Genomic DNA, 26,616 nt, shown 5'->3' on the forward strand with positions numbered 1-26,616 from the left:
GACAGATTCTCTGAGATGCAGAGTCTGAAGGGCTGTAGTGCCCTGTTTTTTTTATTTAAAAAAGCTCCTTCTGCTGTTCAGTGTTCAAATATTACAAATATCAATCTTTAATTAATGACTAGTTCAGTATGGAGCACTTTAATGGCCATAGATGGACTTTTCTTTCCCATTTTGAGAGATGAATAAGTAAGACTATATGTTTTTTTTCTTAAAAACATAAGGAACTTAATAAATGTAATGAAGTAAATGTATTTTTCAATAGGGTAAGCAGTCTTAAAGTAAAAGAAGGAGACACCCAAGAAAAGGGAACTTATAGCTGAACACACCGGGTCCAGGGGTAGCTAATACTGTCAATTACCTTAAAATCAGCACCGGCACAGCCAGAAACCCCTGGATGCCCTCATTGTCATCATATTTATACTGAATTTAGCATGCACAATGCCTAAAAGTGTTTACAGGAGAACCAGCACAACAGACTGCTCCTTCACCCTGAAAACAAAATATCAGCATCTCTGTATAACTGCTATAACTTATAGATGCTTGTAAAAGTCCCCCTTTGGTGTTATTGGGTGCAAGACTTGTAGTTTTTTGCTAAACCAAACCCGTGAGGATTAAAAAACACAAGTTTAAAGTACACTGGGATGCTTGGAGGAGATTCCTCTGAGTTTCTCTGATAAACCTGCTACATAAGTAATGATCAATCTTGTTCCCTTTGTCCTTCTAATTCTCCCTAGTTTGTATCTGACCTAGTTTACTGTGCATCTTTGCTAATTTGATGAAAGCCTAGTTGGGATAGCCACATGCTAAAACTGGATTTTAAGGTTTCCTTTAAATAAGCAGTGTCTCACACTTCATCTGTTGTCTTACTCTTATCAGAAATATTCAAGTTTTGTTTAAAATTAGTATTTGAACATGATTTAGAAATGTGCCACTGACTTGACACCAGCCAAGCTGATTAGTTAATGCTCAGCATTGGACACGTAAATCTGAGGTCAGTATGATCTCATTGGTGCAATCTCTCTAATGTACCAGCTTTCTACAGCAGTCTGAGGGACCCACGGAATAAAAAATATGTAGAGAAGTCGAGCAAAACACGAGCAGCCTGGGTAACTGAAACCACCTGCACCATGAATAATCTGTCATGAAATAACCTGAAATGAGTGACTTTGTGCATCTTCCTCTATGATAAAAGACTTTGATTTGCAAACTGTACATACAGTGTGTGTAAAACTGATGCCAAAAAATCAGACTCATGCCTTCTGTCATTGAAGTGTTTTTGTGGCTGTTTACTGAGAGGAGACAGTGGATTTTGAGATATTGGTGGTGCATGATGACTTTAAAATTCCTGCTAAACAAAAACGCCCATCAGCAGGCCGAGAGTTCAGATACAAGAGGGACAAATTTCAGAAATAAATTCCGGCCAGCTTTTGTCTGAAGAGCAAGATGTAAATCAGAGTTCATCCAGGGCGAACAGTCAGCGCTCGTGGAGGTCGTCCTGTCTGCTCGATGAGCTGCAGACTGCACTGATGAATGAGTCAAAGCCTTGATACTCATTTCTTAGGCAGGATTTATGGGCTCAGACTGTGCGAATGTGAGGCAGGTAGAGAAGATTAAAACAGGCATGAGGAGAAGGTGTCCCACGCTGCAGATAGTCTGGGATTAAAACAATAATCTGAAGCCTGATTTAAAAATTGTTTGAGTCTGTGCAGCACGATGGGGACAATTCAGTCGGAAAGCATTATCATTCCCAGGTGCCAGCCTGTGCTTCCGAAGCAGGATTTCCTGGCAGTGCTGCAAACAGAACAGAGCACTTGACGTAAAATAAACGTGTTTACTTTGGAGAGTTTATATCTGAGCAGCAGCTTAGTGCTCTCATGCTGATAACAAAGGCACTTTGTAAAGTTACACAAGAACATTTTAGGTCATAAAAAATATCGTCCTCAACAATCAGTTCCTTTAAACACACCCAGTAAAAAACACACAGAATTTCATGTGACCAGCTCTTTTATTGCCCTCTGTTCCAGCACTGAATCCGACTCTGGTTGTTTCATAAATAATGCAGCTGCAGAGACCTAATGATGAGGGAAGTGATTCGATTTCCTCTGAACAAACATCGGGAAAATATTAGAAAAACAAAACATGCATTTCAGACGACAAAAACCAGATTTGCTTTGCTAAATTATGCAGATACTTTCTGATATCAGTAGTAATTTATAGGTTTGTCTTCGAAGTATTGTTTGGATTTGTGGTAGAACACTTTATTAATTCCCTGTTATACCTAAAAACAACTACAGGTAGCACTTACACTGATCTGCCACAACATTAAAACCCTTTTTCCAGTACCACAGATATTCTATGTTCGCTGCTCTGGAATTCAGCGAAGATATTAGTAAATGTGTAATTAACAGTGGGGGAAAAAAAGGTGTTTGCTTTAAGATGTTAATCAGACTTGACTGATGAGTCTTGGTAACCATTAACATTAAAATAAATTGAGATAATGCTTCAAAATAAATGCTCATATCTTGCCTACAAGTGGTGAGACTTGATTCCAGAAGCACTGTGCTCATATCAGCTCTGACTTATCAGAGGATTCAACTCCTGTGACTGGTGTTAGAATGGCCCATTGGGTCCACTGGGTTGCCGGGTGGGGCCATAGACTGTATATAAAGATGGGCTTAGGTTCTGAAGTTAAAAACTTAAGCTGAAGCACCTTGACATTTTAACCTTTTTTTAATGCCCAGCGGGGGGCGACTCCTCTGGTGACAAACATGTCTTCTTTTTTTTTTTTTAAAGATAGATGTCCATGAGGAAAAACCCCCAGTGCTCAACAGATTCACAAAATCAAAAGACTTTCCTGAACAAGACATGGGTTAAATCACTAGTTTTAAGTCTTTATAAATTGCAGTAAACTTGATGGAAAAGCGCAGTATCTTCAGGCACCAGCAGGTGTCTCTGTTTCTCAACCAGATCCACCTTTTGCGCAGAACGTTTAGTCTTAAAAAGTTACTCTTTTTGAAGCCTCAAATTAAGGTTTCAAAAAGAGAACTGTGGAAACCAGTGCATGACGTCATGGTGGGTATGCCCATCTTTAATATACAGTCTTTGTTTAGGGTCTCTGTGGGCTGAGCTTTTTCCAACAAATTCGATCAATGCGAAAACGTTTAGGAGGCTGCACCTTGTCAGAGCCACATCAACGTTAATGCCCAAAGGTTTCCCAGCGCCGCACTGTAACGAGATGATCAATGTTATCCAGCATTGAGGGGTTTTAAATGCTGCGGCCTGGATGAGATTAAACATTGGGGGGAAAAAAAGGGAACAGGAAACAGGAAGGTGAGACGATATATGATCTGTATCAGAAGCTGTGACCGCGCTGCAGGACTACAGATGACACTGCTCCGTGTCACATCAACAAACATCCACAGGAAATGTAGTGAAGCACTCAGTGGTGAGATCATTATCCCCTCCCGTGTCCTTGTGCTAATGTAGCACTGCTGTTCTGATCCTTCAACATGCAGCACTGAAACATTACTACTGTACAAACTATGCAGAAAGACTCCACTGCAGAGCAACAGTGCACCAAACTGTCTGCTCCCTCTTCTGCCTGTGAGCATGACTCAGCTGTGGAGACACGGTCGTGATTTTTCTGTAAAGAATCACCAGAACAACTACTTATTCTACAGCAATAACACAGTTTATAAACTAGGGCTGACACGCTTCCATCAGCAGCGGCACGCTCCTCCATAAAAGGATGTGGGGACAGGAAGTGGCCGGTTAGAGAAGGCTTAGCGGTGTTTTGTTTGAAGTTGGGAGGCAGCTGCTGACCAACTTCACAATGTCAGGTCCTTCTCGCCCAAGGAGGAAAAGCAGTGCTCCACCATCTGGTCAGACACCTCCTCCAGTGTTGATGGGTTCCACTTGGGATTCTGGTCTTTGTCAACAAGCACTAAAAACACAGAAAATCGAGTTTAGTGATGCTAAGAGGAACAATAACTACCCCACAGCCTTTAGAGGCAAGCATATACTTCTGCAGAGTGATCTGTGATGATAATAATCACTGCTCGGAATCCTTGCTAGTCCCAGCAGACACTTTAAATCTGAACCCAAAAACCAAAGCTGATTTTAAAAAGGCTGATCTCCCCTTCAAGGTTGTCTTCCTGTGTACCTCAGGACCTCTTCCAGCAGGCCTGATTTTTCAGATCTCCCCCTGAAGCTCCTTACTTGCCTTTTTGCATGTGTGCATGAGCTAAGCTCCCTCAGCTAAGCTGGAGGAGAGGGAGGACTGTGCTTCTCTGCTCAGACTGGATGCATGCATGGCTTAAACACAGATGCACCAGGAGACGACCTCAAAGAGGAGATCGGCAAGTTAAAATCAGGTAACGTTTTAATCTCTTTATCATTTCCATTTTACTTTAGTTTACTGATCCTGTAATAATAGAATAGAAGCTACAGTGTTTATTATGTTTGGTAAATCTATGTAAAAATAAGTTACAAGACTAAATTTCATACCCATCCTCTTCTGCTTTTGTTTCCCCTGTACTGCAGTGACTTACCGGCTCGAACGCCTTCATAGAAATCGTAGCCCCTCTGTAACACAACACAAACAATGCCTTATCACTCCCTGAAACACATCATCAGAGCTGAAATGTGAAACCACCTTGGGTTTCAGACTTCACTGTGATGGTTTTTACCATGCAGGCCTGGCTCAGTCGATACTCCATCACCAGCACGTCCTGCAGGCTCAGAGATGCGCCCGCCTGCAGCTGCTTGAGGGTGATCTTCAGGGACGTGGGAGACATTTTGGACAGAGTCTAGAGGAAGAGAAACAGTTTGTTTGTTTTACTCAGATTTGGCTTCATAATATCAGAACAGTCACAATCTAGGACAAATCGTTCCTTCTGTGGATTCTAACAGCCCCAGCTGTTACTTATACACATATAAACCTCTTAATAATGCCAGGATTTAGTCAGTGACAGCCGAAAGAGAGAAGGAAACTTTTAAAAAGACCATCAGCTCATCATCAAAATGCCAAAAAAACCCCAAACTCTTTCCTCGTGCCCATGTCCAGACTCTACTTCCTTCTAACACGACAGTATTCAGAGAACATCCTTACATCCAGAAAAAAAATCACTTACATCAGAATTATTTAAACATGTAAATAAAGATTCATTAATAAAAACTGTTTTTTTCTTTGTTTGTTTGCTTTGGTCTTGCTGAAGGTGAGAAGATCATGCTCATGACTTTCCTGGACTTTGATCAGGTGAACAGAATTAAGAAGGGAGGAGGGGGGGGGGTCATGTGACTCGTTTAATCTCACTTGACAGTACATGAGTTTATCAAGTTAAGTGGGACATCGCTTTTTAGGCTGTTTGAGGGAATTTTAGTGAATGAAGCCACGATAATTCACTCTGAAATCCCACTAAAGTGACTTTAGCTCCAGTCAGCAGGGCACGGTGATTAACCTCATTAAGTACTTATTCTCAGGTAACTACTAATTACCTAAATGCACAGCGGAGCCAAATAACACCCCGGCTTCATTTCAGCTCTGTCTGGGTTTATCGGAGGGTGGTGTTCACCATCAGCCTCTGTAAGAGTTCATGTTTTAAAGACAGCTGACTGTTGGAACAGAAGCAGCTGGACCGCGCTCTACTTGAACTGAGCCGCAGAGGAGCAACGTACCTCAGTTTGTTTCTTAGCGAACTCGGAGCCGTCGGTCTTCAGGTTCTTCACGATGCCCTCCACACTGCTGGCGCTGAAGAGCCTGACGGAATTAGGACAAGAGACTGAAAATAAAAGGCTGATAGTCTTTAAAAACAGAGCACAAAGAGATTAAAACCAGCACTGAAAGAGTGCATATAACAGTGCATATGGAGCACTGAAAGCCGATTTCAGGAATACATTTCTCACTAAATACGGTGTTTCAGTAGATTTTCTTTATCTGTCACCAACAAAAACAGACTCCAGCTCACCTCCTGAAACTATTTTAAGTATATTTAGGAAGAAAGTCATGGCCCACCTGTCTATATCAGAGAGGTGCTTTTTCAAGATGAAAGGCTTCTCAGCATCCAGACTGCTCTGTGGACAATGAGCAGAAACAAAAAGTGAGATGCAGTAATGATACAGCTAGAGTCTAAGCCACGTTTGTGTAAATGACGGGCTTCTTGGCTTCTAACCTGGCTCTGGTAGGAGTCTAGCACTCTGGAGACATCTTCAGCAGAGGGAGACTTCAAGTCCACAAGCTCCTTCTGCAGGTCTGGGATCTGTTTAATCCAAACGGAAAAAGTCAGTCTTCAGCTGATCTGTCATTTATGATGTGATGTGTAGAAGTCTGTCCTGTCAGCACATTCACTAAATATAGTTTTATCATCTAATAAATAAACAGAATGTGAGAATTATTATTCCCGACTAATGAAAAATTTAGGTTAACTGTGTTTCTAGTTTCTCCATCTCTGCATCGACATGTCTCCATCTCAGTCGACCTTGATCGCTTCCTGTTTGAATTTGACATTTTTTGTGTGTATTGCTTTGTCTTTACTTTCTCCATTTTTCCTTCTTTGCGATTGCCTGCCCTGCCCTCATCTTCACCTCTGCCTCTTCCTGCAGTCTCTCAGCTTCTTCTTTCAGCTGCTACCTTCTGAATGTCCTCCTTCACTACACTGATGAACCTCCACTGAGGCCTTCATCAGGCCGACCTCAAATACCTCAGATGATACTTAATCTGGAAGTCGCCAATGCAATAAAGTCTAAACTATAAATAAAAACAGATGCTAAAACAGTATCTAAAAGTAAAATGGAAAAATCAATCTAACACTTCGATCGGTAAGCTACCCTCTTAATGAAATATGACTATCAGACTGTACCGATAATCTTGTTTCTTTCCCCTTGTGCATGTCAGCTCATTGCTAACACTCTGTGCAGATTCCTGTTGTTTTATTTACTCAGATTCAGAATTTGTGTATTTTGGCTCTTCTTGCATCAGCTCATTACCTCCGAGTCCTCTCTCCTGTTTTATGTAACCCTTTGTCTTGTTGCTAAACTTCCACTGAGGTGAGATGTGTTTGTTTCTGCCCAAACCAAGGTTAGAGTCATAAACAACCTGCCACCCACCGCTCTGACCTCATGCCAACAGCAAGAAAAACACAACCGGCCTCTGCGCCAGCCGGTGAATGCTGGCACCATAAACAAGAGTGAGGCCTCCAGTGAATCAGCATCTGGCTTTCCAGTGCAGCTCTGACCTCACCCCCGCACCTCCACCACCCCTCTGCCCTTCATCCGTCCCTGCAGGGCATCACTCGTAAACAGCTGAACTGAAAGCGCACACGGTACCTTCTTAGACTCCACAAAGTGAGTGGCAACCCCAGCTCTCTGCACATCCCGTCCTTTAAGTCGGAAGCCCGTCAAGGCGAGAAACAATCCCAACTTCCCCTGGAGCCTCGGCAGAAAATAGCCACCTCCCACATCAGGGAAAAGCCCTTTCAAAATAAAATGAAAAGCAGAGTTAATAACAGTTCGCACAGGTTTTTAATGAAAGCAGCATGACCATTAATCAGTGACTTACACAAGCCAAGCAAGGGTTTTTATTCTAATGACTTTTTCCCTGAGAATAATCAATGGTTTTGTCCTAAAATATCATCCCCCCTCACTCTAAGACAATTTACATACGGTGGTATTCCAGCAAAAGGCCACTGGCACACTACAAAAGGCCAAATATGCAGCTTAGGAGAATTAATGATCAGATTCATCACAATCTGCAGATTTAATCCGTTTGTTCTGTCCTTTCAATAATGTTTCCATTTGATTTCAATATTTCTGACAGGACACAACAGTCCAGTGCTTACAGCAGGTTTTGTAGTGTGGCGAGGCGACGGGATTAGATAAGCTGACCTGATTCATGGCTGAAAATGTAATATTATAAATGTGGCAGATTATGGCTGTTGTTCAGAAGGCTGGCAGGGCCGAGTTAAATCTGTTAATCCCGCCTCACAGGGGGGTAACGGGGGTTACAGCGTGCTTGCGTGTGTAGATATACAGGTATGATGTAAGTACTGCTAGAGATGCTATAAATACAAATAACACAAGTTTTCCTGGGGGAATAGTTAAGTAATCTCAGGCACTGAAAGCTACAGATGAATCATGCCCACGTGATGCTTAAATGTTTGTGATCCGGTGCATTTACAGGTCCATATGGAGCCTCGTGTTCGCCCGCTTTTGATTACAGGTCATGTTACGTGAAAATACGATATGTACATTTTAAAAACAACAGAACCACATCTTCTCTGCTTTTTGCCAACGATCTGTTGGGACTGAGACAACACGCAGTTATTGCCTCGTTAATTATCCATTTTATTGTTCCACAGTTTTCAAAGTGACATTTCTGGAGTAACTACGAGTGCTTGCTTAGTCCAGTTGTATGACTAAGCAACTGGTCTCAGACCGTATATAGACTCATTTTAATGAAAGTCAGCTTGTAGTTTTGTTGGTCCACTGACCTCCAACACACACAAAAAAAATCAAATTTGCTATTTTTCCTCATAAATATTAAAATTTTTTCTCTCAATTTTGGCTTTTTTTCCTTTGTATATTCGTCAGTTTTATCAAAATTGTCAGGTTTTGTTTTCCCTCATAAATTTATCTTGTTTTTTTTGCCAGATCAAAGTGACCTTTCTGGAGTGACTATGCATGACTAAGCAAGTGATCGACCTTATTACACACACACACACACACACACACACACACACACACACACACACCTTCAATGCAAACATTTTTCAAACTTTCTTGTACCCTAATCTTGAAAATTCGGACTTTTTTTTGCAATTTTATCGTCCTTTGCCTTAAATCATCTATTATGATTTCATTTTTAAACTTCAGTGGCTCTGATTTGCTGACAAAAAACCTCTTTAGTTGACACCAAATTTTTCATATGCACAAAAAAACCCACAAAGTTGTTTGCTGCTGCTTGTTTATCTTTGCTATGACTTGTTTATCATAATCTTGGGAGTAATAAAACAAAATCACTTTTTCATAGTTTGGCTCTGTTCCTCATGTCTAACCAGTTTTTCCCCCTCACACAGATGGAGCATGTCGTGATGACTTAAAGGTTAATGAGATTAATTCGATTAGACTGTTACAGACCATTTTATCCATCTAACGATCACATCCAGACTCCAAAATTTTAATAAGTGGACACATCCTGTTGTTACAGCACAGCCTTTAATTCTACATCACTAAATGTGCCCCTAATATAAGAACTACATCTCAAACATTTTCAGAGTTTACTGGCACAAAGTTCAAAGCTCTTGCAGCATTTGAAACCCTCTCGTCTAATCCTGGAATACCACAGTGGAAAAAGCAAGATTCAGTCCACAGTGCAACTCTAGTTAAAGTAAACCAGCACAGAAGAGAAGCTCTTGAGAGGATTCCTCCCCAGGATCAGGGCTAAAATAAGCAGTTGGGGTCTATAAGGCAGCTACATTCCAATGAAAAAGGCAGAAAAAGCTCGTCCCTGATGGAAAAATCACGCGGTGTGAAGTTCCTGATTACCCGGGGGACGTGCTGATAACGGCCGTGTGGTGACCTGCGAGTCGAGAGCTTTTAGTAAAAACAATCGTGACAATGTTATGACCACGGCAGCTGGGAAGGGGATTAGGCGAGATTTCCTGCTTGTCCTCGCCAAAGTGATGGGAGAGATTCAAAGCTAGCAGGAGACTCAAGAAACTTAACGGTGAGGTTAAAATCAAATTATTCTGTGTGCCAATCCATGTGCAAGAGAGCACGCCAAATGAAGAACTGACACTTTAAAACAGATCCACATACAGCGTAGAACATCTTTGCCCAATTATAGCCAATCCTGAGCATGTATGATTGAATTACTGGCCCATTTCCTCCCACTCCTTACTGTGGCCTAGCCTCTGACAAAACCCCAGACAAATATCAGACCACATCGGCGGGAATCTCCTGCTTTTTCCTGCTGCTACGCTCATTTCCTGTCCGCTGACAACATAATCTTCACCCTCCACCTCGCTCCAGACACCAGTCCAACTCCACAGCGCTACACATCAGCAGAAGATTTATTATTTATATTTATTATAAAGTCAGAGCCCAGAGTACTTCAGAATAATAAGCCTGACATGCTTCTGTTTGTATGTGTGGGTGTCAAAGGAAGAATGGCTCGAGCGTCCTTGGAAGTTTGCACATATGAGGGAGCGAGTGCACACAATCAATTTATCAGAACCTGAACAGACTCGGAAAAAATGAGCAGTGCCCACGCTGCAAAGCACTTTCCTAATCCACTGACTCCAGGACCAACGTAATAAAACCTGCACAGAACCTTACAAAACAATCTGAGAACCTTTATGAAGACACTGACGACATTAACTGTTCGATCACTGCAACACAAACCCACAGTAACAAATACTTTTACAGTCATATCTCTCTGGAAATAGCTTATATGCATTCACAGCAACAGAGCTGTGGTAATCCCAGTGGATTTCATTGACAACATGCTAGTTCACGGTACAATGTCGACTGCATTTGTTGTCACAGATTTGTTACTAATCTTCTCAGCACCTCAGGAGATGACCATCTGTCCACTAGAGACAATTAGCGAGAGAGGAACCTACAAGTTTAGTGTCTCAGTGGCTTTTTTCACTGGAGGACCTGCCTCACACTGCAACAGACAAAGATATCCTACATGGTTCAGCAATGATGCTTTAAAAGATCTTCTAACAGGTCGATGTAGCACGTTTTAGTTGGATCAGATCATTTTCTGGGTCCATATCAGGACACTGTAATCTATTATCTTCAAACAGGCATGAAATAATTAAGGAATTTGACCTTCTACAACTCTTCAGCTGCTTACACACTAAGAGCTGATTTTTGCCGAAGGATTCAAAGGATGTGATTTTTATGTTTGCTTCCAAAGACTATAAAAGATGGATGTAAAAATACCTTAAACCTGCACTCTTTCTAATGGCCAGCAGAAGGCAAAAAGGCCTCTGGTTGTATACAAGTCTATGAGAAAACTGAAAGTTTCACTAGTTTCAGCTCATGCTGGATAAAATATGATCATTTTGTTTGACACCTACTGGAGTCAAAAAGGAGAATTATGCCAGCGAGGCTGGTGCGGGACATGTTACTAGGATGAACAGGATTAGAAATGAGCACATCAGAGGGACAGCTCAGGTTGGGCTGAGATGGTTTGGACATGTGCAGAGGAAGGATAGCGGATAATATGGAGCTGCCAGGCAGGAGGAGAAGAAGAAGACCACAGAGAAAATTCATGGATGTATAGAAGGAGGACACAAGTTTTCTCAGTTTTGCTAGAGTGGCTAAATTTAATGTAGCATTTTTTAAAACATATTTTTAGAAAGTTTAGTCAAGAAGTTTAGCAAACTCCTGACATCCACCTGCAGAGCATTGGCCTTTCCTGCTCTGTGACTGTTTGAAGTCCTGGATCTGTCTCTTCCCTTCTGGGTGATGCAGTGTGTTTGTTTCCCTATCTCCCTGGAGGCTCAGATAAAAAAATAAGTTTGTGTGTCAGAAGGCAGCAACAGCAGTAAAACAACATACAGCCGGCTTTTCTATCACTGACATGTACGTCTTCCAGGAAAAGACGGAGCGCAGGAGGAGGAAAAGATGAATCATATATGGGAAAGCAGCCGTTACTGGCGACAGCTGCACCGCTGGATCACCTCTCAGTGGGCTCGACTTGTCTATATCAATCTTTTTTACACATAGAAAGTGATGTGCTGTCCAGTGAGTCCACACAATTACCACTACTGCATTTAACAACTCCAACTAAACAGACACAGCAACCCATTTAAAGGTTCCTGAACTACCTCCACTTTAAAATACACTATAACACTGCAGCTTCAGTCTCCTATGAATAATTTTCAAGTTTTTTAGTTGGCTTAGAAAAAGAAGTACCACCAAAGGCTGCAGTTCCTCTAATGCCCACTTGAGGCTCTCTACAAAAGTGACTCACTCCTCATAGACCCCCACGTTTAAAGGGAGCATAAAACCGCCTGGTAGAACAACAGTACAAGGGTGATTCCTTTTAAATAATTATAATTCACGCTTCCTTTGCTTGACAGGTGGCACACCTGAGTGCTGTCTGTTAGGCTTTACATCATCTATTCTAATCCCTGAACAGGACCTCTTGAACACTTTTGTGTTGGTGACTAATCTTCTGTCTCAGTTGTGTGAGCAATGTAACAACACCAGGGTCAACAAATGGCGCAAAAATCACAAAAAAAAAAAAAAAAAAAAAAAAAAAAAAAAAAAATCACACATGATGGAAGTGAATTTACCATGGAGAGGTCCATGTCCTTTCCTCATGATTTATGGGTTCAGTCACTAGTTCCAGGTCAAACTGAACAAATTTGAAGTTAATTTAGCAAATTATGGTCATAAGGGAAGATTACCCAGAGTATTTTCATTGGCTAACAACCTGTCAATCACAATGAGCATGCAGTACCCTCAGTTTCTCAGTCAGACCCACACCACGCTTGTCACGCTCAAGATGGTGACAGTGAACATGCCCCGCTTGTTTATTCTGCTGTTAGCTCAGCACTTCACCCTCTTGTCCATATTGAAATACTTTTGGTTTCAAAAAGACAAAATGGCGGCGGAGAAACTGCAGACCAAAAACAATTGCTGACATCATCATCATCTTATCTACAGCCTTAAAAAGTTATAATCCTATTTTTAGATTAGTGAGCTTCTGTTTTCCAAAATATCTGAAAAGGTGTTTTTGTGATTTTTAGCATTGCAGAAGATTAAAGGCTTAAACGTTGGACTCACTTTTTCCACTCTGCCCATTTTAGCAGTTCATTTTCAACTTTATTTATTTAGGGATGAGGTCATCAGCAAACTGCACTGAATGCAAATCACTCTTCTGCTCGTGTTTGGCTCCCCAGCTTCAAATGCAGACAGACCTTGTATGTGAACTGGGTCCAGCTTGAAATCATTGCTCCTACATAATTAATATTCTAGATATACACTCCCACTGATGTGGGCCAACCCTTGCCACTGAGCACTCCCTCAATCAGGCAGATACCGGGCTTACCGATGGCAGTCTCTGGCATTGCAAACAGCGTCTTCTCAGTGGCCACTCGAAACCGTCCATGAACTGAGAGACCCACGCCCTGCAGGTATAAGAGAACAAGTGTTAAAACAATTAGATAAATACAAAAAAAAAGTTATATAATAGAATGGAGTAAAAAAAAAAAATTTAAAGTAAAAAAACAAAAAGGAGGGATCAGTGTCATTAATGACCGTCACCTCTACAGAGAGCTGGAGACTCAGATGAAAATTGGCTGAAAAAAGTAAATCAGGCTAACCTGTCAAGAAAGTGTGTGTGTGTGTGTGTGTGTGTGTGTGTGTGTGCATGTGTGTTTAACTCATGCAGCTCCCAGCAGGGAGAGAGGTGAAGGCTAATGAGCAGTGTTGGCCAGAGGACATTTCAAGCACAGTAAGGACTGTGTGTGTGTGTGTGTGTGTGTGTGTGTGTGTGTGTGTGTGTGTGTGTGTGTGTGTGTGTGTGTGTGTGTGTGTGTGTGTGTGTGTGTGTGTGTGTGTGTGTGTGTGTGTGTGCGTGCGTGTGCGTGTGCGTGAGAGAGATATTATAAGGTTGCCTTGGAAACAACATCCCCTTGCATACCTGAATGCATATGACCATGCAGATAGACAGGAAAATTACACTACCTGATTGTTCATTATAACTGAAGTACCTGTCAATTGGAAGCTTTTATTTTGAAGGTCAAATATATATCTGCTATAACAGTGTTAGACGTTTAAAGAAAACATTGCTCAATCCCCCCCAAAAAAACCAACACATAAAAATGTTTAGTGTGTAAAAGCTGCTGGTGTATCTCAGTTCATCCCAGTGCCGAGTGTCTGTTGGTGGCGGGTTATGGCGTTTGCTGTTGTAACGGTAAGGCTTCAACGCTCTTGCCTCTCACTGACTTTGTGAATTTGACATGTGTGTAATTAGACAAAGGAGGAGTAAATGGCTCTTACGGGGTCGATTTTACCCCAAAGTACAATCTTTTCTCAACTCTAACCAGGTAGTTTTTATTATCTGAGCTTGATCATCAACTGATCAATTAAAAAAAGCAACATCAAGTACAAAACACAACAGTCCAGTGTGCTGTGTTCCATTTAAAGTCGGATATCAGAAATCTTGAGGTCTCAGTCTGAATTTACAACTGGATTGCTCCTTAAAATCTGACATTCTACTCAAAAAGTTGGAGAAGCCAAACCAACGCTGACTTTGTTGATGAATTGTTGAATGGCTCTAGCTTGGTACGGAGCAAGCTTTACTGGAACATGTTCAAGTTGGGTGTGACATCACTCCCAGCTCCGACATCAAAAGTTAAAAAGAACACGGCACAATGCGACTGCCATCACTCCAACCTCCTAATGCGGACTTTGTCAGGACTGTCACCTCTTGGCGGCCAGTACTTCCACAGTAGCTCTGTCAAAGTGCCAACGTCAAAAATGACATGATGGCCGTGAGAATGTGTCGATCCACAACATACAAAACTGCAATTTATGTGAACAGCAACAATAAAAAAAGACATAAAAACAGGAAGTGATACAAAAACCCTCAAAATCAGGATTATTTAACTTGAGGACTCACTCGCTCTATTATCATGATGGAAACCTTTAGCAGTGGACTCCCCAAATTAAAAGACCCCCATTGATAAATTCAGGAATGTGGCTTAATGAATGTGGGTTTGAATGTGTAGCAGACTCAGTGTACACAGTTATTCTGCTCCTTTTACACCAGTGTATTAATACAACCCACAATCCTGACTTTATTAATGTGGGCTTTATGATTACACTCGTGGCTTTTCATCAATAAAAACAGTTTAAATCTGTGTGACATTTAACCAATGACGACATCCTGTGATGTGTCGGGGAGTCGATATAATGCAGACCAACATTTGTTGTTAACTAACCACCAGTAATTCTTAATTAAACCACAGAACTGGTGTCACAATACAGTCTAATAAGGGCCAACCTTCTTTCAGTGTCTGAAGATTCTATATATAAAGGATCATGTTTGAATAACAGATATAAATTTAATCTCACATAATTCACATAGCACTCCAACCTCTCGTCCAAATTGGTACAAAAACAGTGGGTAACATCTTTGTAGCTACACCAATGCCTTCCTACAAGCAAATCTTCACACCTTTTTAACCTGTCAATGATATGATGTAATTCTTTGAATGTCGGGATGGATCTATTACTTGGTCATCTGCAGGCTGTACAAAATCCAGCAGCACGTCTTTAGACAGGAAAGAAATGCCGTTGGTCACACCTTCACGTGTTCATGTTTTTAAAGAGTCTCGCTGGTTTGGCGCCACCCTAATTAAGAGACCTTTTACAGGTTTGTGGTTTTTATTGTGTATTTTCGGGTATATTCATAGTCCGCTTAATGACTCTTGTGTATAATGTATGTATGTATTTTGTACAGCTTGTGCAGCATTTTGGTCAGTTGAGGTTCTTTTAAATGTGGTACAGAAATAAACTAATTTAAAGCCATGGCTTTAATTTAGTGGTAGCTAGAACATACAGAAAAATAAGGTTTGTCAGCTTTTTTCCTGCACATGTTACAGTCCTACTATTCCCTTGTGAATCAATGTAGCAACATGACTGGCTGATACTTCCTCTTTCAATTGATGCAGGGCTCGCAAAATTTCAAAATCCCTGGTAGCCCTTCGGGCAGGGACTCTTCAGTTTGTGGTAGCCCAAAATAAATTTAAGTAGCCCGAATAAAAGAGAGCAATTTTTGATTGATGTTTTGTTTCCGTTACAATATTATATATTAAAGTATAATATTGTAACGAAACAAAACATTAATCAAAACATTGTTGAAACACAAATTAAACATTGTATAAAAATTACAATCATCAACTCAAATACTTAGTTCTAATTGAACAGAAATTTCTATGAACTTGTAAGAACTGTGTAGAACATGAATCAGTCTGTGTCAGGTCCTGAATTTGAAATTTCCACTGAAGTCACGGGTAAGAGATAAGTGAAACCAAGATCTAGGACATTTGCTTTGAAGTTTGCAAAGACTGCTACATTTTGCCAGTGGTAGTTCACTCTTTGCAACATAGCACGCTGTTCTAAACAGATTTTTCAGGTTTATTTTAGCATGTTCTTTGCAATTGGTGTTTGTTCTGGGAAAGATATTGCAGACTGAGCAATATTGCATTTCTCATGGGTTCTAATGGGGTCTTTCTTAAAATTACTGGTCCCAGTAACAAAGGCGCTTGTCGACTCAGAAATCGAGGAAAACTAACAACACACCCGGCAGAACATTATGTTATTTCCAGGGGTGCACATAAGTGGTCCGCAGGTGCGCATTTGCTGTCAAAATAAAAGACGCCAAGCACCAGATAAGAAGTTGCAACGCGCGCGTTTGCGTACATATAAAAGGCACTGTTTTTGTCCACTAGAGTGGGATTTTCACGGCATATTCTGCACCACATCTCTGTGCGTTCATCATTTGTTTGAAGCCAGCTCACCTCCTGCAACCACTTTTCCGAGAATACGCGCTTCTTTTGCGGTTCAGACTCCTGACATTTCTCTGGAGGTGGAGGAACACCAAAGTAATTGCTTAAAGGAGCTTCTTCGACATCTTTAGGAGTTCTAAACAAATATCTGTCCTCCTCCAGAAAATCTGGAGGTGCGCGTTGCAACTTCTTATCTGGTGCGCGTTTTTTATTTTGACAGCGAATGCGCACCTGCGGACCACTTATGTGCACCTCTGGTTATTTAGCTTGTCATATTCCAGCCACAGAAATTCTTTTGTCCATGAAACCATAAAGCTGCACTTTCTTTTTCCCTCATAGTCTGATTTGTCATAACTTTTCCGTTTTGTGGTCGGCTTTTCTTTGGCTGTCACTTCTTCACCCTGACTTGTCTTATTTGGCTCAGCAGAGCTAAAATATATATCCTGCTGCTTTTACACACGCACTCACATAACGGTCAGCGATTCTCTGCGCAATCAACCTCTCACATGTTTAAGCTTGCTGTGGGAGATTTCACTTGTCAGGTTTGAATAGTAAGCTAATGAGTGATAAGACGATGTCAGAGGAATTGGTGCGCAATTAATCGTCACTCACCAATCAGTACTGCCGCTCTCTATACACAGTTCGCGCGATCGCAAAGTGAAAGCAAAAAACAAGCGCAAATTCAAACGCGATTTCAATATGTCACATATTGACAGTGGCTCATCGATGCCAATGACATAATTACCCAGCTACATTTCCGAAAGAATGCAAAAGCAATGACATATATTTTTCCTTCCTATGATAGCCCGACGGGCAGGGCTGAGATAGATTTTGGTAGCCCGACTGGAAAATTCGCTAGCCCCGGGACGTCGGGCTAGCGATTTTGCGAGCCCTGTGATGGCACCATCCAGCATCTTAACATTTTAGAACTGTCCCTCTGATTTCTATTTGGGAGTTTATTTCTTTGTTTTTTGGCACCTTGTCGTCTCCTCTTACTGTATATGCAGTCTATGACTCAGCACCACTAAAGATCAATCATGCTGTCATTTAGTGCAAAGTAAAGGTTGTTACCTGCTGAGGGATCAATCACATCCAAAACAACAGCAACTGATTGATTACAGCTGACAAACTGTCTTTATCTTGATCTCAGCGATCAGCAAAAGAGAGTTCAGAGCTGGACAGCAGCACTGCTGGATCCGACTCACAGCAGAGAGATAAACGACCACAAGGGAATAAAAATATCTGATCACTGGAGACTAAACAGGCCTCTGCCAAGAGAAGTTGCTCCTCTGGAAGATCCAGAACCCAAAACCTTAAAAAACCTTAGGCCTTTGCATTTATTTCATAATGACATTTCAAAAAAAGTTAAGGATGGATTTACAAGAGAATTTTTCCAGAGGTGAGGCTTTGCCCCACTCAGAAGTGGGTCATTCCTTATAAATATACTGAATTTTAAAAAGTTCCCACCAGACCCCGTCAAGCTGATTTTTTTTTCTATGCATGCAAAATTTCACCTTCATACTATGAATATTTTCAAACTTTCAGGTCTTCAAAGTACATACAGGTGGGTTGAAATTTTGGACCTTTTATTTTTTTCGTCCAAGCATTTTATCAGAGACACCGACTTGCAGAGACCCTGTGTGATCCAAACTTGCTCAGGACCTACAATGGTTTGATCGATGTGATACAGCTAAACTTCCAGTGCTTGTTTCTGTTCCTCTGCATCACAGACATTAAAGTGGTGATGTTTATCCAAACTCTATGTTTATACACCATCCTTCATTTAATCATTGGTAATTATTAATCTCTGGCTCCGTTTCACAGCGTCTCTTTTATCCAGTATCCCCTGCCCTTCCCTGATCCTAGTTATACCGGATGTAAAATAAACAAGAGTGGTTACGGTTTGCAGTTGTAGCATTTATTCTCATGGTGATGTGTTTGTAAGAACTCTGTGCAGTTTAACTTTTACTTCCATCTGCAGCTGTGGAAGCTATATGAAGCTTCAAGTGTAAACTATGCTCTTTAACTGGCACCTTTTATTACATGGTATGGGAGCGCCCTGGAATGACTACTTTCTGGAAACAGTCTGGTTTTGAAAAGTCTCCATAAAAGGCCAGAAATGTGTTTTTAGATGGCAACAACAGTTGCTCACTTTTGTTATCTTGATTTGTCCGCTGCATGTATCTATGGGTCCTAAAGACAACACGTTTAAACTTTGGGCTCAGAAGGTGGAGAGGGCTTACGTACTGAAAGACCCACCTCCTCTTCTTTTCATACCTCTCTCTTCATCTCATTCCAGACCTCCTTTCTTTGGGGTTTGTGTTTGTTTGCTTAACCTGTGTGAAGCTCTTTGGTTTCACTGTTTCCATGTTGATGTTTGTTACAAATGTAATTACAAAATATATTGAATTTACATTTCAACAAACGAGCAAGTGCTCCTCTCATCTGCATCTATTTTTAGAAACCAGATGAGTCATGTAGAGCGGCATGACCTTTAACTATAAGATTGATGTATCGAGTAAATCACGGTATCAAATTCAGCCAAAGTGCAGAAATAACATAACCTGAAAATAACCTTCTTTTAAGAAGAAAGAGAAAGACAAATGAGAAAAAGAAGGATGGCTGAAAGCAGCCTGTGGAACAAGGGGCCGTTTAATCACATTACTCGAGTTTCACCATAAAAGTAGTGGAATACTGTGAAGCCCTGGTGTAGAGCCTTATAAGAACATGTCTCCAGATCCTCCTGTAAACAACGCCAATTTGTCAGCAGACGAGCATGTTTACAACTTAAAAATTTACAACTTGGCTGGTGAAGCTTAGAGTGCTGATTGTGGAGGCATTCCTGAAGCCCTCTTTAGGATATCTGGGTTATTATGACGTAGTTGTCACACAAATTTGGCTTTGCATAATCAGAAATCAGTAGGTGAGACTGTGAGTGAGAGTGGAAAGTCTGTTACTTACACACCAAGTGACAGATGTCTGTTTGGAAACAACAGTTGAGTTACTTTCCACATCGCTCTCACTCACAGAATTCCCCTTTAAAACAACTGCACAGGCTCTGGATGGAAAACGAAAACCTTAAAACAGAGATTAAAAACCTTGTAGGCACTCCTCTCATGAGGCTATCAGGAAAAATGTAAACAGGAACTCTTTACTCCAAGGAGACAGAGATCAGAGTCATGCAGCTCTAGGCAAATATCTATCAAACGGGCAGCATTCCCCTTTACGAGCAATCTTAAATACAGAGTGTTCTCACTATGTAAATGTTTGAAATCTGAAGTGCAAGCACAGAAGGACAGGGACGCAGTGTCTGCTCTAACAAAGCACGGTGGATTAATAAGGAGCATTCACAGACCTTAATTCAGTGGATTTTAAACAAGGTGAGCGTCGACTGATGTGCGCGAGATGTGATGGGATAATCAAACAGTTTGTCTCTGACTGCTATCTGACCTGCCTTTTACTCTCTGGTGGTTTGTTATCGTTAATGTAATAAGAAAATCCGTTCTTTGTGGGGGTTCTGCCCCGAGCTTGGAGCAGATCTGGGAACAGGGGCCTCTTGGACTTGTCCTTATATAGAGCTGCCCCTTTCCATCCAGTTATGCACATTAAACAGCAACCACCCTCAGGATGGTTTGCTCTGACATTAGTGTCGCCTCAGTGCTGATGTGACACGTTGAAGAGGTCGACTTCAAATCGCTTTAGTTCCAGAGACATAACTCATCACATAGAAGTGATTTCTCTGTGTGGAAATCACATGATTCAACAAACATCACAGTTTTTGATGGGCTGATGACCAGAGCTGACTTCCAAAAACCACACAATGCAGGACACATGAGATCCATCCAGCATTTTACTTCATGCTGTTGTTCTGACACACAAATTACAGCTTCTGTCAGTCTTGGATAACATCATCATCATCGTGGCTGTCTAAACACAGAGCAAGCCAGGAAACAAGATGATTTCTGGTTCACAGCTCTGAGGATTCATCTTCCTGTAAAATGTACTCCATAAAAGTGGAAGCAAGGTGTTATAACTTCAACATAATAATGCTCGGAAACTCAGGGGCCACTTTCAGGTTGTTTACTGACCACTTTCGGAAACATCCACAGTTAGCCACAACACATACAGGAACCTATTTCCCACATAACATTCTGATGGGGAAAACCCTGAAAAACCTCTGAAGGTTCCGGGGTGCAAGGCCCCCAAACATACATTAACACCAATACTCTCTACAACACAAGCAATATTTATTTATGTAGTTTATAAAAGTGCTTTACAGAAAATTATCTGAGATAATGATAAATTTAGAAAGTGGGTAAAAGAAAAAGAAACATTTAGACAAAGACTGTTCAATGCTCTGTGTGTAAAGCTGAGGATTTTAAACTGGAACCAAGTAATCTAGTGAGCCAGTGAAGGGACATGAGCAAATCAGGGGACCGTCTGTTGGAGCTACTGAGGTGATTTAGGGCAGATTTACTGAGCTCTTCAACAGAAACTATAAATCTCAATTTAATAACATTTCTCAGGTGAAAAACTGGATATCAGCAGCAAATAAGTGCTAATATTAAATTTCCTGTCCCAAAGACAGCAGATATAAAATGAATAAGAGGGGACTCAGGTCTGAGCCCTGTGGGACACCACAGGAAAAGAAAAAAAGGGGGGGATTAGTAGAAAAAACCTGCAGAAAGGCTGAGTATCTACTTGTTGAAGTCAAAACCAAATGTTTTCCAGATGGTTTTGACCAAAGCAGAGCTAAAAGGAGGAGTTTGGGCAGGTCAGTCCCATCTCAAGGTCCACTGAAACTCTGCATTACATCTGTAGTTGCAGACAGGACTAAGATGTCTTCCGCTCCCACAGTTTTATTCGACGTTGCTCTTCCGGTGATTTGATTCTTGTTGTTAACTCTCCTTTAGCAGCTTTTCTTTTCATGCTAATGAGGTTTTATGTTCATAACAACAAAGTTCTCGATCCAAAATTAAATGCTGTTTAACGTCTGATGAATCTGACTGAACGAGTGTTTGTTGTATAAATTCTGGAAAGACCGACAAGACAAACACCAGCACATTTTCTCTGCTTGTTATGTCTCCCGTTATCCATGACTGTAATCTGTTTTCACTCCCAATGTAACTGGGATCACTGACATAATGCATTCCCTAACCCTAACCTCACCTCAGAGTGGGTCTGTTGTGTTATTTTGGATGGTAGAACCAGTTTCAAATTTCAGAAAATGAGGTTTGTGTGGGTATAAGTAAGCTCTGTGAAACTAATGCTCTAAATGTTCTGTCTTGAAAGGTTTTTTTAAGTCTTGCCTGTGTATGATGTAAGATGGATTTAATATTTTCATTTCAGGCCAAGAAACTCCACCCTTATTTAAACCTACCGATTATGAGGGGTAGCCGATCAGAACAAAGCTAGCTTACTGGGGGAGAGGCTAACAAAAGCACCAAAGGGGCCAGACCAAAGTCCGATTAACCCTTGTTCCACTTTGAGGATCCACTACTACTTATATTTACAGAGAAGCGCTGTACTTCTGTACTGTAGGTACTTCCCAGCCTCCAACCTGGATCTTCTGCTTGCAAGGTGAATGTGTTAACCACTACACTTTCAAAATGCAAACACAGTTGCATGAATATGAACTCTTGCTACCTGGTACCATCAATATACTGTAATTAATAACAGGCCTCCTTTAATGATAAAACTAACTCCTAATTATCAAACTTCCCCCTAAATATGTGAAGCCTTAATGCCCTTTCACCAGTCGTTTCAGACCTAAACTGGTCCTTACAACAGTAGCAAAGCACGCCCACACATATGCACACAGACAAGGTCGTGATGACTAATGAGCCAGTGGGATACTGGCTGCAGCGAGTGACCTCGGTGACACCTCAGGAGTGACATCACCATCAAGGTCACATCAGAGATTCAAGCCTCACAGCATCTCCTGTAACCAGGTGAGTTGAAAAGTTACACAGCAGATAAACGTGCATGTGTGCAGCTCTGCATGTATGACACTACACTAAAAGTACCAGTTCATATTCCACCAAAATCTGACACCTGGAGGGAAAGACCAGTGGCAGTAACAATGATTTGTCACTTTACATTTCATCCAATCAGAGGCCACCTTGCCACTGGCAGCAGGTAACAGCAGCAGATAAATCTCCACTGACACCTACTGGCAGACTTTCACATAACATTTCATGCAAAAATAAATAAAATGTTTTTCATGCCTAGAATTCATGCCAGTAATGGCAAACAGTATCCATCCTGAACTTTATAATACAGGATAAAAACTCAAACTCACCCCTCCCATTGTTATGCCATCAATAAGGGCAATATATGGCTTCCGGTATGATCCTTGAAAGAAGAAATAAAATGTATAAGAACAATGTGTTTGGATAAGTGAACGAAAACCGACAGGTAACATTTATATTAAAAAAAATAAATAAATACATACATACATAAAATAAAATAAAATGCATACCAATAGCATTGTTTAGAATATATTCCTCATGAAAGAAGTCCTGGGCAAGAGAGTCTCCGACCTTCCCGGCTTCTGTTACAGCTGAGAGGGAAAAAAAGAAGATAAAAACAGTAATCGGTCACACAGGTCAACATAAAAACTCATCTGAAACTGATACCTGAATCTTGAAGGCAGCTTGCTTACCTCTAATGTCTCCACCTGCACAAAAAGCTTTGTCGCCTGCTCCTTTAATGATCACGATGTCCGTCTCGTTGTCACTTTCCCATTTCTAGATTCCCAACCAAGGCAAAACACAGTTTTTGTTTATAGGAAATCTTCCTTTATTCAGAAACCTGCCTTAAAGTTATCGTTATTAAGTTTTAGAGACTGCATGAGCAGCTACATCTGTGGTTTAAAAAGTGTGAAAAGGGGTCTTTGTACAAAAATACAACCAAACATCTTCTGGACAGGTAAACCTGACAGATCTTTCACAATGTCGAACAACACATCGGTAAAAAATGAAAGGAAAAGAAAAATCCTGTGCTCAGTGTGCTTTTCAGTACTTGTTCATCCAAGTTTCTGGAATGCTACTGGAAGGATGAACACTACTTCTTCTTTTGTTACTTCCTTTAGGGGTTGCTGCAGTGTGTTATCTGCCTCCATCTCATCCTCTCCCTACCATCCTCCTCTGTCCCACATGACCACCTCCTTCACTACATCCATGAATCTCCTTTGAAGTCTTCCACTTTTCTTCCTGTCTTTCAGCTCTTTATTAAACATCATTTGTCCAATATATCTACTATCCTCCTCTGCACATGTCCAAACCATCTCAGCTTTGCTTTTTCAGACTGTCCCCAAACTGCCCAGCTTCCACATTCTCAGTTTGAGACTGACATCATGGAGATATTTGCTCCATAATAAGGAAATAATGACATCCCACAGCCCGCTGATAGCCTCATTTCATTCTTTTTTCCTTTTCATCCCTGTGAGTTGTTCATGCTGTAGATATAAAGAAGTGGTTGCGGTACTTTAGCATCTACGGAAGAGGAGTAAGTATCAACGGAGTAACTGTTCTGTTTTAGGAGTTTAGGTGACAGGAAATTTCAAACATCTCAACAAAAATCAGCTCACTGAGCCCCTCTTTGATCGCTCAGGACCTGGTGGTGCGCGGACAAGGAAAGGTCAAGATTTTTCTTTTAATTCGTCACATACCAGATTTTGATACTACATACCTTGAGCTGGGGGTAGATTTGCTGGATCATGGTAAGGTTGAGGGCATTCAGGACTTTGGGTCTGTTCATGGTGATCACACCGGCTCTGCCCACTTTTTCCAGGAGAACCTCCGGTTCTGCATGACTCGACATCTGATGTAGAACAGAGACAGGAAACCTCTATAGAAATATCTCAAAAACACTGAAAAACAAACACATTTCAACATCCACTCATCCAGGTAATGAGGAAGCAGTACAACCAAATGTTGGGGATCCAGGAGTCTCCCTGATAGCCAACACTCTTCAAATCCTTATAGTGTGGAGGAGTAGTGGCTCTACTCTGATCCTCAATCAATCATTTAAACAAATCAGGACGGCGCAGTTGGTTCGACCCTGCAGATTCTGCTGCACAGCCTCTTAACAGGTTATGGACCCCAGACTGACAGCAGTACTTGGCTCTGATTTTAGAGAAGTTCAGTACAGCTATGAACCCATAGTGCAGCTCAACTTGCTGCTGTTACCTTAAACTCAGCTTGGATGTGATTTGGGGATGGCTGGGATTTAAAGCGATGACCTTTTGTTTTTGCTGGCCCTATATTTTTTTCTTGTTGCTTAAAAAAATTACTCTGGGTGATTTTCCTTTGAAGGCTGAAACCTGTACACCCTTCAGCAGTTGGTTCTCCTCGTTTTTGCCAGCAGATACTTGTTTGTGTTGTGTTGTTACTCAGTTTAAGTTTTTTTTAAACTCAATGACATCAAAACAAATTTTTCTCTTGCACCTTCCCTCCAGCTTATCCTGCAAACTTATGGTTCTCCCCTTTAAACGAGCCAAGCTAAAGGCCATCATCACTTTAATAGAGGGAAGAGTCAATGTATGAAGGTTACTGATAGGTATGACTAATGATTAAAACTGATAAGGTTTTATTGATACCAATGCCATTACTTATTGATCCAGTTCCCTCACTGGTTTATTTATGATTTAGTACTCCAGTAACCCCCAGTGTTTCCAACATGAACCAGAAGAAAGATGTAGTAAACTCAGCAAGGAAGCTGTGTTCCTGCGCATGTCTGATGTGAGTGAAATAATCAGAGGAGGCAGTGGACCATGCTGCTGCTACAACTTCTCACCATGTGAGCCTGGATTCGCTGCAGCCTGCAGAGGGACCTCAGTCTGGAGGAAACAGCAAACACACGGAGTATTGATGACGGTTAATAAGCAGATCTGAATTAACTGGTTCAACTTACACCGCGATGATGATGGCAGCAGATACCACAGCTACAAACACACAACCAGTCCCAACAGGTGAGTGCAGGAAATCAGCTGACAGCCTTATATTGGTGAACAAACCTGCTGGGTCACTTTAATGTATCTACTTGTGCCGTCCATAGCTCGTTTATGAGCAGAGACGGTCATTTAAATGTGCCAGAGGAAAAACAAGCCGGCTGCACCTCCCAGGTGAGGCTCGTACCTGTACGCAGACGTCAGGACCGTCAGGGGCATGATGATTTTTGACCTGTGCCGCGGGGTCAATAGCAGAACCTCTACAGCCTCGGGTTTCTACGTTTACTTCCTGGAAGCGGGGATGAGCTCCCGCTGATTGGTGGGTGTCGGTGACGCCAGAGCGTCTCTCCGCGGTGTGTTTGTGCCACACCGCCACCTGCTGGCGACTGAAGATGACACACATATTTATTACAGACTCAAAGGCCCAGATTAAGAGAAACACAGAGAACATTCTAGTAAAGAAATACAGATGTGCTAGTCTCTCCACAGCTGGAATGGGTAACATGTGGTACTAAAAACTTATATTACGCACCAAATTGATTTTATATGCAGAAGCATTGAGCCTGAACTCAAACATGATTCTGCACCTTCAATAAACCAGAAAAAAGCAAAAAATTTGACTTAAAGCAACTAAAATATATAAAAAGGTTTTTTTTAATTCAGATAATTCATTAATAAGGAAAATGTTCACCCTCATTGATGTTCACCCGAAATGACGCATCAATGAGGTCTCTTTATTAATAAAGTCACTGGAGAACTGCTTTGTCCAAAAGTGCTGGGTTTGCACAAGTAAGTATTTTTTGTGAGTAATACCTGCCTCTCCTTTGTTGGAACCCGATAATCTGCCTCTTTGTCTGCTTTTGTGTGCTTTAAACAAGCTAAGTGAATTTTTGCATGTCTGATATCATGTGTCGTAATTCCAGGGTTTTGTTTCTGGCTCTGGTTTTGATTTTATTACCACTCTAGTTATGTTGAGCTTTCCTGTCTCTAACTCTTTAGTGTCAGTTGCTGTTTGGTTTATTTGCTGTTTTATGCCAAACATTAGGTGTTTTTTGGCATCTAGATTCCTTTTCCCTCCTCCCTCCTGTTGTTATCAGTTGTTTACTGTTTATTTCACTCCCTGTGTCCATG

General features: G+C 41.3%; 1 protein-coding gene across 2 annotated transcripts; it reads right to left on the reverse strand.

Moving 5' to 3' along the window:
• Positions 1-1,824: 1,824 nt before the first annotated feature.
• Positions 1,825-25,914, reverse strand: hibch (3-hydroxyisobutyryl-CoA hydrolase). Of its 2 annotated transcripts, none has more exons than XM_031757364.2 (14): positions 25,673-25,914; positions 25,332-25,374; positions 24,225-24,356; positions 23,197-23,281; positions 23,014-23,094; positions 22,834-22,886; positions 13,067-13,145; positions 7,324-7,469; positions 6,171-6,257; positions 6,014-6,072; positions 5,677-5,758; positions 4,689-4,808; positions 4,551-4,584; positions 1,825-3,943 (listed from the first exon to the last, which is right to left on the reverse strand). In XM_031757364.2, the coding sequence occupies exons 1-14, from the start codon at positions 25,702-25,704 to the stop codon at positions 3,828-3,830; spliced, it is 1,149 nt and encodes a 382-aa protein (XP_031613224.1). In that variant the 5' UTR covers positions 25,705-25,914; the 3' UTR covers positions 1,825-3,827. The 2 variants fall into 2 exon arrangements, with proteins under 2 accessions (XP_031613224.1, XP_039455822.1); XM_039599888.1 differs by lacking the exon at positions 25,673-25,914 and adding an exon at positions 25,449-25,608.
• Positions 25,915-26,616: the final 702 nt, after the last annotated feature.

This window comes from Oreochromis aureus, linkage group 16 (assembly GCF_013358895.1).
Source record: "Oreochromis aureus strain Israel breed Guangdong linkage group 16, ZZ_aureus, whole genome shotgun sequence".
Classification (NCBI taxonomy): domain Eukaryota; kingdom Metazoa; phylum Chordata; class Actinopteri; order Cichliformes; family Cichlidae; genus Oreochromis; species Oreochromis aureus.